The 19,111-nt window shown below is 43.1% G+C and overlaps 1 protein-coding gene across 3 annotated transcripts in view; it reads right to left on the reverse strand.

The window, feature by feature from the left end:
* The window catches only part of EXD3 (exonuclease 3'-5' domain containing 3), an 86,952-nt gene that overhangs the window by 31,698 nt on the left and 36,143 nt on the right, over positions 1 to 19,111 (reverse strand). For all 3 annotated transcript variants that reach the window (XM_067471911.1, XM_067471909.1, XM_067471910.1), the window contains 9 exons: positions 15,477 to 15,643; positions 13,707 to 13,848; positions 10,586 to 10,802; positions 9,901 to 10,019; positions 7,774 to 7,960; positions 7,489 to 7,667; positions 7,229 to 7,405; positions 3,718 to 3,771; positions 1,787 to 1,918 (listed from right to left, as the gene is read on the reverse strand). In XM_067471911.1, the coding sequence (XP_067328012.1) occupies positions 1,787 to 1,918; positions 3,718 to 3,771; positions 7,229 to 7,405; positions 7,489 to 7,667; positions 7,774 to 7,960; positions 9,901 to 10,019; positions 10,586 to 10,802; positions 13,707 to 13,848; positions 15,477 to 15,643 (1,374 nt within the window). The remainder of the gene's footprint in view (positions 1 to 1,786; positions 1,919 to 3,717; positions 3,772 to 7,228; positions 7,406 to 7,488; positions 7,668 to 7,773; positions 7,961 to 9,900; positions 10,020 to 10,585; positions 10,803 to 13,706; positions 13,849 to 15,476; positions 15,644 to 19,111) is intronic.

Raw genomic sequence — 19,111 nt, forward strand, 5'->3', positions numbered from 1 at the left:
CTTGTGTTGCCTTTTCACATGACAAACCTTCACAGCCACAAGCCACAGAGAGAGAAAGAGAATGAGAGAGAGAGAGAGAGAGAGAGAGAGAGATGAGCACTGACGAAGGAATCCCTAAAGGCTTTGACGCTGTCCCTTTAAGGCTGCCAGTGGCTTTGTGTCTCAGAAGTGGAATAATAATGATAATAATAATGATTTGTTTGTTTGTTGTTGTTGTTATTATTATTATTATTATTATTATTATTATTACAACTATGGAGGACTAAGCATATTATTATTATTATTGACTGTATAAATTATTATTATTATTATTAGTAGTAGTAGTAGTATGGATTGAGCAAATTATCATCATTATGATTTTGGACTGTGCATATGATTATGATTATTATGGAATGGGCAAATATTACTAACAATAATATATTATTAATATCATTATTATTTTGGACTAGGTGAATTATTATGATTATTATTATTATGGACTGGGCAAATAATAATAATAAAAACAATTATATATATATATAATTTTTTATTATGGACTATGCAAAATATGATGATGATGATGATTATTATTATTATTATTATGGAATGGACAAATAATAACAATATACATTGTTATTATTATCATTATTATTATGGACTGTGCAAATAATAATAATAATAATAATAATAATAATAATAATAATAATGGACTGGGAAAATAATAATAATGATAACCATAAAATATATTATTATCATTATCATTACTATTATCATTACTATTATGGGAGCCCCCGGTGGCGCATTGGGTTAAACCCTTGTGCCGGCAGGACTGAAGACCAACAGGTCGCAGGTTCGAATCCGGGAAGAGGCGGATGAGCTCCCTCTATCAGCTCCAGCTCCTCATACAGGGACACGAGAGAAGCCTCCCACAAGGATGATAAAAACATCAAATCATCCAGGCGTCCCCGGGGCAATGTCCTTGCAGACGGCCAATTCTCTCACACCAGAAGTGACTTGCAGTTTCTCAAGTCGCTCCTGACATGACAAAAAAAATTACTATTATGGACTGCACAAATAATAACTGGAATAATAACAACACCAACAACAACAACAATATATATTATCATTATTATTATTATGGACTGCTCAAATGATGATGATGATGATTATTATTATTATGGACTGGACAACTAATAATAACAATATGTATTATTATTATCATTACTATTATGGACTGGGCAAATAATAATAACAATAATGTGTATTATTATTAGTATTATGGACTGGGCATGTTATTATTGTTGTTGTTGTTGATTTATTTGTTTATAACAACACATCACACATGCATATCAGGTCCAAATGTGTGGGATTCATCTATGAATATTGGACTCTTCCCAAGGGCCTAGGATGTTAGAGGCATTTTTGCAGAATGTGTGCATTATTATTACTTTTGTTGTTATTATTATTTGCCCAGTCCTTTATTAGAGGTGTTTCTAGGAGGAGAGAAATCTTAAATTCATCCCATAAGGAGAGAATCAAGGAAGAGACCCCCAGATGACGGCGCAACGCCTAAATCCGCCCCCCTCCCAAACATCCCATGGGATCCCAATAAGCACAGGCAAAGTGTTTGCTTACTATGAGACTAATCTAAGGGATGGAAGGAGGGACTCCATTGGGGTTAACTCCATAATTGAAAAACACTGGAGTGAACCAGATTTGCCCCACGGAAGGGTCCGAAGGCAAAGGCAGCCTCAACGAAGTGCATGCCTCCCCCAAGAGACGGGGAGAGGAGGAGGAGGGGTCCTACCTGGCACCGGCTGAAGATGTCAGCAAGGGTCACCTGGACCCGGAAGTGCTCCAGCACCTTCAAGGCCTGGTCCTTGGCCTTCTGGGCACAGTCCACTCGGAAGCAGCGGCCCTCTCCCACCTGGGACCTCAGCTGCAGAGGCAGAGAGGGAGAGAGAGGATAGAGAGAGATGTGATTGAGGGAGGCATCATAGAGCTGCCAGGCACCCTCGGAGGCCACCCAGTCCAACCCCCTTCTGCCACGAAGGAAGACACCATCCAAACCCTCCCAACAGATGCCTACCCAGCCTCTACTTAAAGACTTCCAGGGGAGGATCATAGAATTCTAGAGTTGGAAGGGACCCCAAAAGGCCAACCAATCCAAACCCAATTTCCCATGCAAGAAGGCACCATCCAAACCCTCCCAACGGATGGCCATCCAGCCATAGATATATATGTGTGTGTGTGTGTGTGAGAGAGAGAGAGAGAGAGAATTCCAGTCAATTTGCCATGCAGGAAGGCGCCATCCAAACCCTCCCAACAGATGGCCATTCAGCCATTGCTATGATAGATATGTGTGTGTGTGATAGATATAGAATTCCAGTGTTCAAAGGGGCCCTAAAGGCCATCTAGTCCAAACTCAATTTGCAATTCAGGAAGGAACCATCTAAACTCTCCGAATAGATGGCCTCCTAATAGATGGTCTCCAAACCCTCCTAATAGATGGTCTCCCAGCCATAGCTATGACAGATATATATCTATGTAAATAAAAATGTAATGTTCGTTTGTGGGATGAACAGAACTCAAAAACCACTGGGGGAATTGACACCAAATTTGGACACAACACAACTATCAGGCCAACGAGTGACCATCAGTTAAAAAGTTAAAACCCTGAGTGAGATAGGGATAAAAGTGCATTTGTAGGGGAGGAGCCCGAAAGGGAGGAACCATGGGATTTAGCCATTTTAGGGGTGGGAAAAGTCATCAAAGCCCTCCTGACAAAGAGCCATCCAGCCATAGATAAAGATAGATAGATATGATTCACATACACACACATATAGTATCATAGATTAGAAAGGGACCCCTAAAGAAGGACAATGATATGTTGCATGTTCCAGAGTAGGCAAGCCAGACAATCTCCACATCAACACGGACAAAGGAACAGCAAGAAATACTGTTAACACACATAAAGAAATCACATATATTAGAAACCAACACGTTCTCATTACTTTATTTTCCAGATCACCAGACTGGGCCACAGCAACATGTGGCAGGGGACGGCTAGAATTCCAGTCTTCAAAGGCTATCCAGCCCAACCCCAATTTGCCATTCAGGAAGGCACCTACCAAACACTTTATGAACCCCACCAAAAAGGTAATAGAATCATAGAATCAAAGAGTTGGAAGAGACCTCATGGGCCATCCAGTCCAACCCCCTGCCAAGAAGCAGGAATATTGCATTCAAATCACCCTTGACAGATGGCCATCCAGCTTCTGTTTAAAAGCCTCCAAAGAAGAAGCCTCCACCACACTCCAGGGCAGAGAGTTCCACTGCTGAATGGCTCTCACAGTCAGGAAGTTCTTCCTCATGTTCAGATGGAATCTCCTTTCTCGTAGTTTGAAGCCATTGTTCCACGTCCTAGTCTCCAGGGAAACAGAAAACAAGCTTGCTCCCTCCTCCCTGTGGCTTCCTCTCACATATTTATACATGGCTATCATATCTCTTCTCAGCCTTCTCTTCCTCAGGCTAAACATGCCCAGCTCCTTAAGCCGCTCCTCATAGGGCTTGTTCTCCAGCCCCTTGATCATTTTAGTCGCCCTCCTCTGGACACATTCCAGCTTGTCAATATCTCTCTTGAATTGTGGTGCCCAGAATTGGACACAATATTCCAGGTGTGGTCTAACCAAGGCAGAATAGAGGGGTAGCATTACTTCCCTAGATGGGCCTACTCACCGTCTGGTAGGGAAGCCCCGAGGTTAAGATGACGCGCCCCTCTTGCCGGGCGATCTGGGAGGAAAGAGGAGAAAAGGAAGTTGCTTTAGAAAGAACCAAACCCTGTCCTTTCTGACCCCCGAGAGATCACTTCCCACTCTAGAAATCTATGAGAGGCCAGATGGCCATCTGTCGGGAGGGATCATATAGTGACTTTCTTGGCAGATGGCCTTTAGAGGTCCTTTCAAACTCTAGGATTCTAGATATTATCCATCCTCTACCTATCTATACACATATAGATAGATATGTGTGTATGTGGCTGGGGTGTCCACTTACATAGCCAAGCTCCCACTTCCACAAACATCTATAGCTCCCACTACTCAGGAGACACCAAAGGCATTGACTCCAGTGACATTTCAGATTATAGTGAGCGCCGTAAACATGTCCAAGAGCCCTGCTAATGTCCTCCACAAATACCACCCAAGTGAAGGCTTTCATATGGGGACAATTTCATCCTATATTTTATGTGTTTCCTCCACCACAGGCATCCCAGTGTTTCTTACTCTCTCAATTGGTGTGGAATTTGCATGACCCCGCCCACTGCCTCTCCCTTAATCTTTCCCTATTCTTTTCTATGGCACACAGCAAGCAGAGGGATTGATCAGCAACTGAACATACTAGAGAGGTTTGGGGAGAATTCACCACAATTTATAGAAGTCCTAGGTCCTGGGATGTATAGTTCACCTGCAATCTAAGAACACTTTGAACTCCACCAACGAAGGACCTGGAACTAACTTGGCACACAGAACCCCCGTGACCAACAAAACATACTGAAGGTCTTTGGAGGGATTTAGAGGAGTTGTAGTTTACCCACATCCAGAGCGTGCTATGAACCCAAACAATGAGGGATCTGGACCAAACTTGGCATGCATACCCAATATTCCCAATTTGAATACTGATGGGGTTTGAGGAGAATTAGCCTGGACATTTTGGAGTTGCAGGTACTGAGATTTATAGTTCACCTGCAAAGCACTCTGAACTCCACCAATGATGGACTTGGCACACAGAACTCCCATGACCAAGAAAAAATACTGGAGGTCTTTGGGGAAAATTCCCCTTGATTTGGGGGAGTTGTAGTTCACCTACATCCAGAGAGAACTGTGAACCCAAACAGAGATGGATCTGGACCAAACTAGGCACACATACCTGATATGCTGAGATGTGATTACTGGAGGTATTTGGGGGGAACAGACCTTCCTTTCTGGGAGTTGAAGTTCAGCCACAATCAGGGAAACCATGACCTCCACCAATGATGGACCTGGACCAAACTTGGCACACATGACTAACTCAACCTACTGGAGGGGTTTAAGGGGACTGACTTATAGTGGGAGTTATAGTCTATCCAACGGCCAGAGAGCACACTGACCCCACCAATGATGCATCTAGAGCAAACTTGCCCAACATAACAAACTTTAAGTACTGATGGCACTTCAGGGGGTTAACCTGCATGATGTGAGTTGTAGTTCACCCACAACCTTATGCATTTTGTATAATGAACAAAATTATTTTTTTCAAATATCCTAGGCAAGACTAGTATATTTATGTATTTCAGTCATTTCTCAATCAATGAATCATATTAATGACCATTTATGTTTGGAAGGGCATCTGTTGGGAGGGCTTGGATTGTATATTCCTTTCATGACAGGAGGGGATTGGACTGAATGGTCCTTGGGGTCTCTTCCCACTCTAAGATTTTAAAAAAAAACCCCAAAATCTTACCAGGAAAACCCCAATTGCATGGAACCCAATGGCACAGATCCAGCCCTAGAGTTTCAATGCGAGTGAAGGGAGAGAGAGGGGAAGGGAAAGGGGACCCCTGCCCTCATTATCTTTGACCATCCAAGCATGGAGCGCTGTTTTGGGTAGCCCAATGGCGTCTCCATGGAAACTGTGAGCCAAAACCTCTGCTCACAAAAAAAACTCTGAAAAGCATCAAAAAGGGAGAAACACAAAGGATGGAGGAGCCAGGAAAGTAGTGGAATCAACCTGCAGGGAAACAGATTCCACTTGGAGTCCATTGGAGCCTCCTTCTATGGAGGTTTTTAGTCAGAGGCTGGATGGTCATCTGTTGGGAGGGCTTGGATTGTGTAATTATTATTATTATTATTATTATTATTATTATTATTATTATTATTATTATGCAGAAGGGCCTTTGGGGTCCCCTCCAACTCTTGGATTCTTTGCTCCTATAGCCCTATTTCTCCATGAACCTGCTAATGTCTATGAGGTTGGATGGTCGTCTGGTGGGAAGAATTAGATTATGTACCCCAGCCTGGCCAAAGGGGGATGGACTGGATGGCCCTTGAGGTCCCTTCAAACTCTAGGATTCTAGCTTTCTCAATCATATCTATCTATTTCACCTCTCTCTATGACTAGATGGCCATCTGTCGGGAGGGCTTGAATGGTGTCCTGCCTGGCCAAAGGGAGTTGGATTGGATGGCCCTTGGGGACCCTTCCATCTCTCAGATTCTATGATATATCTATCATATTATCTTTCTCAATCAGATCTATCTATGACTGGATGGTCATCTGTTGGGAGGGATTGAAAGATGTCCTGCATGGCTGAAGGTGGTTGGACTGAATGGCCCTTGGGGTTTCGTCCAACCCTAGGATTCTATGATATATCTATCATATGTCCCCCTAGGGGTGAGAAAAGCGGCATATAAATACTGTAAATAAATAAATAAAATATGTATCTTTTTCAATCATATCTATCTATGACTGGATGGCCATCTGTTGGGAGGGATTGAAAGGTATCCTGCATGACTGAAGGTGGTTGGACTGGGTGATCTTTGGGGTCCCTTCCAACTCTTGGATTCTTTGATCCTAGAGCCTTATTTTTCCATGAACTTGCTAATGTCTATGAGGTTGTATGGTCATCTGGTGGAACTGATTAGATTGTGTTCTCCTGTCTGGCTGTAGGAGGTTGGACTGGATGGCCCTTGGGGTCCCTTCCAACTCTTGGATTCTTTGATTCTAGAGCCTTATTTTTCCATGAACTTGCTAATGTCTATGAGGTTGTATCGTCATCTGGTGGAACTGATTAGATTGTGTTCTCCTGTCTGGCTGAAGGAGGTTGGACTGGATGGCCCTTGGGGTCCCTTCCAACTCTCGAATTTGATAATATATCTATCTCTATCATATGTATCTTTGTCAATCATAACTATCTATCACTGGATGGCCATCTGCCGGGAGGGCTTGCGTGGTATCCTGCCTGGCAAAAGGACTGGATGGCCCTTGGGGTCCCTTTCCAACTCTAGTACTCTATAATATATCTATCATTTGTATCTTTCTCAATCATATCTATCTAGGACTGGATGGCCATCTGCTAGGAGGGCTTGCCTGGCAGAAGGGAGCTGGACTGAGTGGTCCTTGGGGGTCCCTTCCTACACAATAACCCTGACTGAGAAAAGGCATGTCCTGAGCAAGGATCTTGACCCGCAAACCCTATCCGGACTGGACAAAGGCCCACCTCGGCCGCTTTCCGGTGGTCGTCGGCATTCTCCAAAATCTGGGCGTCCACTCCGAGGCAGCGCAAGTGGCGGCCCAGGCCTTGGAGCATGTTGTCGCAGACCACGCGGAAGTCCTGGGCCGGAGTGACTTCCGGCGTTGAGATGGACGGAGCGGCGACGGAGCTGGGGTTCGAATCCTGCAAAAGGGGAAGAGGCCATTGGGGAACAAGGCAAAGACAGCCGATGGGCTCTTTTCAAACGGGACCCCGATTATACACACCTCATTCTCCTCCTGTTGAGGAGAGCCGTCTGCGACGTCTAGCTGACCGCCGGACTTCTTAACCTCCGCACTTTCTGTTCTCATCATTAGTAAGGCCAACGTCTCGGGACTCAGTCCAAAAGAGGAAGGGTCCTTGAGCAATTTGGCATAAACCTCCAGCAAGCAGTAGGCATCCGAGGCTGAAGAAAGGAGAAGGGAGGAGAAGGCCTCAGCGCTCCTTCCTTGCAGCAGAAAGGGGGTTCCCTGCCCAGGATCCGGTTCTGATCCTGATCCCGAACCCCAGACCTGCGTAGAGGAGCTGCTCCTCCCGGAGGGGTCTCTTCTCCCAGTTGGAGAGCTGCTCTGCTTTGTCCAGCGGACGGCCCAGGACCTCCTGCACCAGCAGGCTCAGGCCACGCTCCGCCAGGCCACGCGCCCTGCGACCTCTGGCCTTTGGCCCGGAATCCACCTTCTGCAAGTCGCCAGGGGAGTCCTGGGAGGAGGACGTCAAAGAGGCAAACAATATTAATCTACATACATAATCAAAGTGAAAATACGTATGTGTGTATGAGGCATGTGTATGTGTGTATATATATGTTCTATATATACACACAATAGTAATAATAACTTAATATAAATAATAACATAACATTAACATATTAATAGTAAAAACATAATATAAATAATAATATAGTACCATAACATTAACATAATAGTAATAATGTAATATAAAAAATAATAAAACATTAAAATAATAATAGTAAAAATATAATATAAATAATAATATAGTAACATAACATCAACACAATAATAGTAATTATAACATAAAATAAATAATAACATAACATTAACATGATAATAGTAATTATAAGATAAATAACATAATAATATAACATTGACATAATAGTAATAATAACATAATATAAATAATAACATAATAACGTATCATTAACATAATAGTAAAACCATAATATAAATAATAATATAGTAACATAATATTAACATAATAATAGTAATTATAACATAAAATAAATAATAACATAATAATATAAAATTAACATAATAATAGTAAAACATAATATAAATAATAACAATAACATAGCATTAACATAATAATAGTAAATACATAATATAAATAATAACATAATAATATAACATTAACATAATAATAGTAATAACATAATATAAATAATAATATAGTAACATAACATTAACATCATAATAGTAATTATAACATATATAAATAATAACAAAACATTAACATAATAATAATAAAAACATAACATAAATAATAACATAATATAACATTAACATAATAATAGTAATAATAACATAATATAAATAATAATCCCACCTCCACAAACAGCTATAGCTCCCACTACTCAGGAGACACCAAAGGCCCTTCCTCCAATGACATTGCAGGTTATAGCGAGCGCCGTGAACATGTTCAAAAGCCCTGCCTTACTGGGATCTGCACACATTATTCGCTGATACATCACACAGTCCTAGACACTTGGGATCCAATACAACAGCCAGCAGAGTGTCTGTTGTGGACTCATCTTGTTGTGTTTCAAATAATAATAATAATAACAACAACAACAACAATAACAACAATAAAAGTGCCAACGTTTTTACAAATCCCGATGGTGTCTAGGCACTTGATGATCCAACTGTGTGGGAGTGAATCAAAGGCTTTTTTTTAGTCAATCCACGTCATGTGAAGATTGGTTTTTCGGCTTTTGCAGTTCTCCAGGATCATTTTGTCAATTAATAACTCGTCTTTTGTGCCCCTGCTTTTCCATTTTTTGTCTTTCTGTTCATCTGGCAAGATGTTATTCTCTTCAAGATAGTCTTGAATTCTGTCAGCTATGGTGCCAGTCAATAGTTTAAACATAGTGTGATTTTGTGATATGAAATCCAGCATATAGATCTCATATGTTGTGACATACTGTGCTTTTGTGTCAATAATAGAATCATAGAATCATAGAATCAAAGAGTTGGAAGAGACCTCATGGGCCATCCAGTCCAACCCCCTGCCAAGAAGCAGGAATATTGCATTCAAATCACCCCTGACAGATGGCCATCTAGCCTCTGTTTAAAATAATAATAATAATAATAATAACAATAATCATTTTGTGATACAAAATCCAGCATAGAGATCTCATTTGCTGTGACATACTGTGTTTTTGTGTCAGTAAAATAATAATAATAATAATAATAATAATAATAATAATAATAATAATAATCATAAATTATTTTGATCCTCACCGAGGGGACTCAGGGCAGTTTACAACAAAAAATGATTGGCAAACATTCAGTGCCAATGAAACATAAACAGATGCATAAAACAAACAAGAACATTACAATTTAGATATACAAAGGCTGCAGCCTCCCTTTTAGGAGCCATTGGGGGCCACTCCTGAATTGGCTTACCTTCCGGATCTCTTTCTGGATCACCAGCAGGTCCAGGAAGCTGCACAGCTGCTTCTCAATAGCTTGGAAGGTGGGTAGGATCTTCCCCAGCTGGGAAAAGTCACCCTGCATCCCATAACCTGCAGACAGAAAGAAAGGAAGGAGCTGGGGCCCTCAATGTCTTTGGAGCCCGATGTCCATCTCCTCCAAGGCTCCTCCCCTTTCTCTGCACCCAAGACCCCAAAATGGCCCCTTGTTGTAGTTCAGCCTTTGATTCTGCCTGAACTTGATCTCTCTGGGTATTTTGAGCCTGTTAGTCTGCCTGTTGACACAAGGGATTCTGGGTCTGCAAGTCAGCAGGAGTGGCTAGAGACTAAAAATGTGCAGTCTCTGTCTGAAGGCAACATTTCAAGGATGTGGCCTTCAGACAGAGTGGAAGTCCAGGTGGATAGACTAATGGACAGTTAGATCGAAGATGTATGTTTCGTCCACATAGGAGTTTCAAATGAGAAAGTCCAAAGGCCAGATCGCTTCTTAGCAAGGAAGTCTGTATCAGTTCTTATATATATTTCAAATAAACTGCTTGCTATTTTACTTTGGACTGATGCGAGTGTTAAGTGCAGAGGTGCTTCCAGCCTTGGAGTTCAACACCCCTCCATTCTCAGATCCCTTGGACTACAACTCCCATTGGGCAGGGAACTCTTACCCAGCTTGATGACGTTGGGATTTGCAAAGATCTCCCGGAAGAACTGGGTGAGGGCTTCTTCCTCTTCCTGGGCCCCTCCTGGCTGAAGAAGGGCCAACATGTCCAACAGGAAGACACGACCAGGGATGGCCAGCTGGACCAGGGAGATGCGGGGCTTGGCCCCCACGCTCCCAAAGGAGGGGCGCCACTCCATGTCCAGCCCCACGATCTGGCCGGCCTGTGGCAGAAGGGGGGAGGCTTGCCATCACAAAACCACATAAGGGGCCCCAAGGGCCATCCAACCCTACTCCATGTGTATGTATGTATGTATGTATATCTATATATATTAAAATGCTCTGTGCATAATGAGTACCTTAAAAACAAAAGAACCAATGAACAAAATCACACCAAATTTGGCAACAAAACATCTCACAACACAAGGAGTGACCATCACTCAAAAAATATGAGTTTGTCATTCGGGAATTGTAGTTGCTGGGATTTATAGTTCACCTACGATCAAAGAGCATTCTGAATTCCATCAACGATGGAATTGAACCAAACTTGGCACACAGAACTCCCATGACCAACAGAAAATACTGGAAGGGTTTGGTGGGCATTGACCTTGAGTTTGGGAGTTGTAGTTCACCTACATCCAGAGAGCACTGTGGACTCAAACAATGATGGATCTGGACCAAACTTGGCATGAATATTCCATATGCCCAAAAATGAACACAGATGGGAGTTTGGGGGAAATAGACCTTGATATTTGGGAGTTGTGGTTACTGCAATTTATAGTTCACCTACAATCAAAAGAGCGTTCTGAACCCCATCAACGACAGAATTGGGCCAAACTTCCCACACAGAACCCCCATGACCAACAGAAAATACTCAAGGCCATCCAGTCCAACTCCCTTCACCAGGGCAAGAAAATGTAATCAAAGCCTTCCTGACAAAGAGTCATCCAGCCATAGATCTAGATAGATATGATTCACACACACACAGATATAGTATCATCGATTTGAAAGGGACCCCTAAAGAAGGACAATTATATGTTACATGTTCCAGAGTAGGCAAACCAGACACTTTCCACATCAACACTGACAAAGAAACAGCGAGAAATACTGTTTACCCAGAGGCAGAAAGACATTACATATATTAGAAACCAACACTTTCTCATTACTTTATATTCCAGATCAACAGACTGGGCCACAGCAACGTGTGGCAGGGGACAGCTAGTATGTTATATTTATATAACATACACACACATACATACAAACATACATATATATACACATAATAAAATAATACTAACAATAACATCAGTAATAACATAACATAACATTAACATAAAATAAAATAATAATAATATATACATAATAAAATAATATAAATAGCATAATAACATAACATAAAATAATAATCATATACACATAATAAAAGAATAACATAATATAAATAATAACATAATAACATAACATTAACAAAAAATAAAATAATAATAATATACACATAATAAAAGAGTAACATAATATAAATAATAACATAATAACATAACATTAAAACAAAATAATAATCATATACACATAATAAAATAATAATAACATAATATAAATAATAACATAATAATATAACATTAACATAACAACAACAACAACAACAACAAACACAACAAAAGTGAAAATATGTATGTGTTTCTGTGGCTGGGTGTCCACTTACACAGACAGGCTCTTGCCTCCACAAACAGCTAGAACTCCCACTTTGGTGTAGGAAACACCAAAGGCCCTCCCTCTAAAGACATTGTAGGCGCCGTGAACATGTCCAAAAGCCTTGCCAATGTCCTCCACCAACACCATACTGTCCACCACCCAAGTGAAGGCTTTGATACAGGGATAGTTTCATCCTAAATTGAATGTGCTTCCTCCACCACAGGCATCCCAGTGTTCCTTACTCTCTCCTTTGGTGTGGAATTTGCATGACCCCACCCACTTCTCTCTTAACCCTTTCCTATTCTTTTCTATGGCATACAACAGAGTAATTGATCAGCGACGGAACATATTAGAGAGGTTTGGGGAGCAGTCACCATGATTCATAGGAGTTGTAGGTACTAGGATGTATAGTTCTCCTGAAGTCTAAGAGCACTCTGATTCCACCAACTTGGCACACAGATCCCATGTGTCCCACTTTACATCCTGGTGTGGTTTGGGGGAAAATGGACCACGGATGATGGGATTTGCAGTACCTTCACCCGATTTGGCGCCAACTGGCCACTGCGACCCTCACAAATGACGGACCTGTACCAAATTGGCACACAGACTCCCCCCCGCCCATGGCCAACAGAACATAGTGGAGGGGTTTTAGGGGGACTCACCCACCATGTGGGAGTTGTAGTTCACCCTGCATCTAGAGAGTATTCTGAACTCCATTGATGACAGATCTGGACCAAACCTGGCACACAGAACCCTGGTGACCAATAGAACATACTGGAGGGTTTTGGGGGAGGGGCTGACCTTAGAACCCAGGACTTATAGTTCACCCTGCATCCAGAGAGCACTGAACTCAGCCGACAACTAATCTTGACACACAGACCCAACATGGCCAACTTTAAATACTAGCGGGGTTTGGGGTGATTGTCCCACAATATTTGGAAGCTGTAGTTCACCCACATTGTTATGTATTTTCTAATGGGAGCATTCATAAAAAAACAAAGGCAAAGACTGGCTTTTTTCTAAGAAATAAAGCAACAAATTACCAAACTGATATGTCCTAATACCACAAAAAATGCCTTTTCCAAATCCCCAAGCTAGTTGGTACATGTGTGTATATGTAAACACACATATATATGATAGATATATCATAAGATCATCGTAGGATGCCCCCCCTCAGAGGCCCTTCAGTCCATGCCAACTAGAAAGGCACCATTCAAGCCCTCCAAACAGATGGCCATCCAGTCATGGATATGATATAAGTATCTCGCAGAAACATAGATTGGAAGGGGCTCTAAAGACTATCCAACCCAGCCCCCTTGTGCCAGGCAGGAATATCATCTCCCTGTTCCCATTTGGGAGGGGAAGCTCTCTTTGTTTGCTCAGCAAGAAAAGGCCCCCAAACTCAAAGCAGAAACCCCCAACTTGGTGGGACCTACCTTTAGGAGGCACTCCTTGTGTTCCTCCAGCGCTTCCCAGGTAGATAAGACCAGAATCTGCTCCATGGGAAGAGGGAGGTGATAGCAGTGAGCCTTGCTCCTGCCTTTGTCAGGGCTTCTTATCTGCTCTGGAGCGTCCTCCCTGTTTGGAAAGAGAAGGAGGAAGGAAGAGGATGATGGGATTGGAGGTGGAGGGGCACAAGATCTGGCCTTGCTACTGAGCATGAGGAAAAGGGGCCTTTGGGGACAGCCACTCCCAGAACCCTTCCTGAGATACCTTGGAGCCTCTAAGGACCCCACTTGACATCTATCTGCTCCCCTCTGCATAGAAAGGAATGCTCTGGCCTTTAGGTTAGGGGTCTGAGAGACTCAGTGGAGACTGAGGAGGAAATATACATCTTCCTCCATTCCCCCTCTCTCTCCTTTTCTCCTTCCTTCCTTCCCTTCCTTCTCCCTTCTCTCATTCCTTCCTCACCCCCTTTCTTCCCTTTCCTCCCTCCCCCTCTTTCTCTCCTTCCTTTCCTTTCTCTCCTTCAATCCATGCTTCCTTCCCTCTCTACATTCATTCCTTCCCTCCTCTCCCTCTTTCCTCCATCCCTTCCTTCTCACCCTCCTTCCCCTTCTTTCTCCCTTTCCATCCCATCCTTCCCTCTTTTCTTCCTCTTTTCCATCCCTCCCTTCCCTCTCTCTCTCCTTCCTTTCCTTTCTCTCCTTCAATCTATGATTTCTTCCTTCCCTTTTGTTCATTTCTTCCCCCTTCCCTCCCTTCCTTTCTTTTCCTATTTCATTCCTTCTTCCACCCCTCCCTTCCCTCTCTCTCCTTCCTTTCGTTTTTCTCCTTCCATCCACACTTTCTTTCTTCCCTTTCATTCCTTCCCTCTCTCTTCCCATCCTTCTCTCCCTTCCTCTCCCTCCCTTTCCTTCCTTCCTTCCCTCCTGCCTTCCGTTCTTCCATTCCTCCCTTCCCTCCCTCTCCTTCCTTTCCATTATCTCTCCTTCCATCCATGGTTCCTTCCTTCCCTCCTTCCCTTTCTTTCATTCCTTCCTTCTCTTCCTTCCCCTTCTCCCTCCCTCCCTTTCTTCCACCCCTCCCTTTCCCTCTCTCTCCTTCCTTTCCTTTTATCCATGCTTCCTTCCTTCCCTTTCGTTCCTTCCCTCCTCCCTCCCTTCTCTCCCTCCTTCCCCTTCTCCCTCCCTTTCCTTACTTCCTTCCCTCTTTCCTTCCTTTCTTCCATTTCTCCTTTCCTTTCCCTCTCTTTCCTTTCCTTTATCTCTCCTTCCATCCATGCTTCCTTCCTTCCCTCTTTCCTTCCTTCCCTCCTTCCTTCCTTCCTTACTTCCCCTAGTTTACTCTTTGGGAAAACACTGGCCAGTGGGCTTGGTGGGGAGCGTGTGACCAGCACGATGGTGTCCCGGGGCAAGACAAATACATGCCGCCCGGAGGGCCTGTGTGCTCACCAGATGGTCAATATTTGTGCAAGCCCCAATGGCAATATTTGGGAAAGGTGTGCGAAAGCCTCCTGCTCTCTGGGGCTGTTTGGATCCATGCGTCTGGAAAGATCCGGGAGGGAAGAGGACAGAAGACAGACGGAGGAAGGCAGAACCAACAGGAAGAAATGTGCAATACGGCACTTTGACAATAGAAATGAATTGCGCAGAAAAAGGATGGGGACAGTCCCTGTGAGACTAGAAGACTAGGCTGGTTGGACCTTAGGGTCTCTCCCAACTCCAATGATCCAAGGAAAGAGATCCCCGCAAGGCCTGCCCTACCTCTCCTGCTGCCCGAGCCTCTCCATCATCTCTGGGACGCAGCGAGGGAGCCTCTCCTTGGGGAGGCCATAGTGCATGGCCCACCTGGCGGCCACCTCCAACCCTCCGTGGTGGACCAGGAGGTGGACCAGCTGCTCCTGCAGCCACTGGTTCCCCTGGACAGTGAGCTGCAAAGCAATGGGGAAGAGGGGTTACTCTCGGGGCCACAGACCACCACCACCATCATCATCATCATTATTATTATTAGGAAAAGGCCAAATCCGGGTTATAGGGCCACTCATCACTTCAATAGGTGGCATTATTATTATTATTATTATTATTAGGAAAAAGCCAAATCCAGGTTATAGAGCCACCCATCACTTCAATAGGTGGTTATTATTATTATTATTATTATTAGGAAAAAGCCAAATCCTGGTTATAGGGCCACTCATCTCTTCAATAGGTGGTTGTTGTTGTTTTTGTTGTTGTTATTATTATTAGGAGGAGGAGGAGGAAGAAGAAAAAGCTAAATCCTGTTTATAGGGCCACTCATCCCTTCAATATGTGGTATTTATTACTATTACTACCACTACTACTACTACTATTATTGTTGTTGTTGTTGTTGTTGTTGTTGTTAGGCCATTCATCCTTTCATTAGATGGTTTTTGTTATTATTATTAGAAAAGGCCAAATCTTGGTTATAGGGCCACTCATCCCTTCAATTGATTTAGGCATCTAATTGTGCCTCCTCTGTAAGCCGCCCTGAGTCCCCCCCCCCCCCCGGGGTGAGAAGGGCGGGGTATAAGTAGATGAAATAAATTCAATAGGTGGTATTTACTACTACTACTACTACTACTATTATTATTGTTCTTAGGCCACTCATCCCTTCAATATGTGGTTGTTGTTGTTGTTATTATTATTATTATTAGGAAAAAGCCAAATCCTGATTATAGGGCCACTCATCCCTTCCTTAGGTGGTTTTTGTTATTATTATTAGAAAAGGCCAAATCCTGGTTATAGGGCCACTCATCCCTTCAATAGGTGGTTATCATCATCATCAGGAAAAGGCCAAATCTTGGTTATAGAGACACTCATCCCATCAATAGGTGCTTATTATTATTATTATTATTATTATTATTATTATTAGGAAAAGGCTAAATCCTGGTTATAGGGCCACTCATTCCTTCAACACGTGGTATTTTTCATTATTATTATTATTAAGCCACTCATCCCTTTAATAGGTGGTTATTATTATTATTATTATTATTATTATTATTAGGAAAAGGCTAAATCCTGGTTAAAGGGCAACTCATCCCTTCAATATATGGTATTTTTCAATATGTGGTATTTATTATTATTATTATTATTATTATTATTATTATTATTATTATTATGTCACTCATCCCTTCAATAGGTGGTGGTGGTTGCTGTTGTTATTATTGTTATTATTATTAGGAAAAGGCCAAATCCTGGTTATAGGGCCACTCATCCCTTCAATAGGTGGTATTTATCATCATCATCATCATCATCATCCCCTTTGACCTCTTAACTGAGATGGAAAGTGTGCTTCCTGTATTAGAGGAAAGCCTGCTGGCCGCATCCCTTTGCCAAGCAAACTACCTGTCTTATATATGTTGGCCCCCTGGAATTTCTGGGAAGGGGTTTCCTTGGGGGTTCATGGGGTCCCAAGGCTGGCAAGGATGGAACTGGGGCCAGGAGTCATTTCTCCCGTCTCTTAGCCTCTTTGTTCCTAAGCAGCGCAGCCCCAACGTGAAGGAGAGAGGAGAACAAGGGGCCGGTCGGGCGGGATTCCTCCGCTGCTGCTGCTGCTGCGGGAAAAGCGAAAGCCAGCATGCCTTGCCTGGGGCTCCCTTGGCTCTACAAAGGCAGCAAGGCTGGGAAAACACCCGCACAGGCCTTGCACAACCCTCCCAAGGAGAGAGGAGGAGGAGGAGACCTAGCACCTCGAGAGAAGAATGGGGGGTCCTGCACCTGGCTTCAAAGCAGCCCATGAGAAACGGATCTGGGAGATTGGACGTGAGCCGACAATGTGATGCAGCAGCTAAAAAGGCCAATGCAATTCTAGGCCGCATCAAGAGGAGTCTAGTGTTCGGATCGAGGGAACTCAGGGTGCCCCTCTCTTCTACTTTAGTCAGTCTCTAGTTCTCAACTCAAGGAAGATATGAGCAAACCGGAAAAGGGTCCTGAGGAAACTATAAATCCCTCTCTCAGGGATTTAGTGGGTTTTCCAGGCTGTCTGGCCATGTTCCAGAAGCATTCTCTCCTGACATTTCACCCACATCTATGGCAGGCATCCTCAGGGCCAGCTAACACCTCCCCACAAAGGATTCTCCCAGGCAGGAAGCTGCCAGGCTTTGAAGCTGAAAAGCCATTAAATGGTAATCAAGGTGGCCACTTGCCTCAAGCAGAGAAGAGTTATTTTTCCCACCCTGGACATTATTCCATAGATATATAAACCCCACTCGCCTAGTTTCCAACAGACCTCGCAACCTCTGAGGATGCTTGCAATAGATGTGGGTGAAACGTCAGGAGAGAATGCTTCTGGAATATGGGTAGACAGCCTGGAAACCTCACAGCAACCCAAGAGGCCATCTGTCAGGAGGGACTGGACAACCAGCAGAGATAATAATAATAGTAATATTATAATAATATATATTTTTTCATATCAGGAACAACTTGAGAAACTGCAAGTTGCTTCTGGTGTGAAAGAATTGGCCGACCAAGGACGTTGCCCAGGGGACTCCCGGATGTTTGATGTGTTACCATCCTTGTAGGAGGCTTCTCCCATGTCCCCGCTTGGGAGGTGGAGCTGACTGAGGGAGCTCATCTACGCTCTCCCCAGATTTGAAACTCTGACCTGTCAGTCTTCAGTCCTACTGGCACAAGGGTTTAAGGGTTTAACCCATTGTGTCACTGGGGGCTCCCTTATAATAATAAATAATAATGTAATAATATAATATTATTATCTAATATTATTATTATATTAATATTATATAATAATGTTATATTATATAATAATATAATAATAATATTCTCTATAATAATATAAAATCATAATATTAATCATATAAAATATTATAATATTATATTATATAATAATATAATATAATAATAGGAATATAAAAATAATATATCCGTTCCAACTAGGGATCCTATATCTATCATATACATATAACATTCTCAGTCATAGCTATCACCTCTCTCTCTCATATCTTTTCAAATCTATGGCCGGATGGTCATCTGTCAGGAGGAATCAGATGATGTCTCGTGGCAGAACAGAGTCCCTTCCAACTATAGGAAAGATAGGGGCAGATTGCCCTGCGGAAAAGGACAATCGCACGCAGACTTCATTCCTGGTCCCAGACACTGTAGACAAGATGCCCGCCCCCCATTCTCCGGTTTGGGGCTTTGGGGCAAATGTGACCCCACCATTGGGGCCCCTCCTCGCCCCTCCCGAGAGGAGTGCCTCTCACCTGTGCAGGTGCTGAAAGCATCTCAGGAATGAGACCCAACCGCCGCTGAGGCAGCATTCCTCCGCTGCAGAAGGCTGCGTCTGCACACGCATGGGCCCCTTAGGAGGGCAAACATGGCGGCAGAAGAAGCAGTAAGGAAAAAAAAAGAGCAAGAAGGCCTAG

Source organism: Anolis sagrei, chromosome 11 (genome assembly GCF_037176765.1).
Source record: "Anolis sagrei isolate rAnoSag1 chromosome 11, rAnoSag1.mat, whole genome shotgun sequence".
In the NCBI taxonomy this organism is placed as follows: domain Eukaryota; kingdom Metazoa; phylum Chordata; class Lepidosauria; order Squamata; family Dactyloidae; genus Anolis; species Anolis sagrei.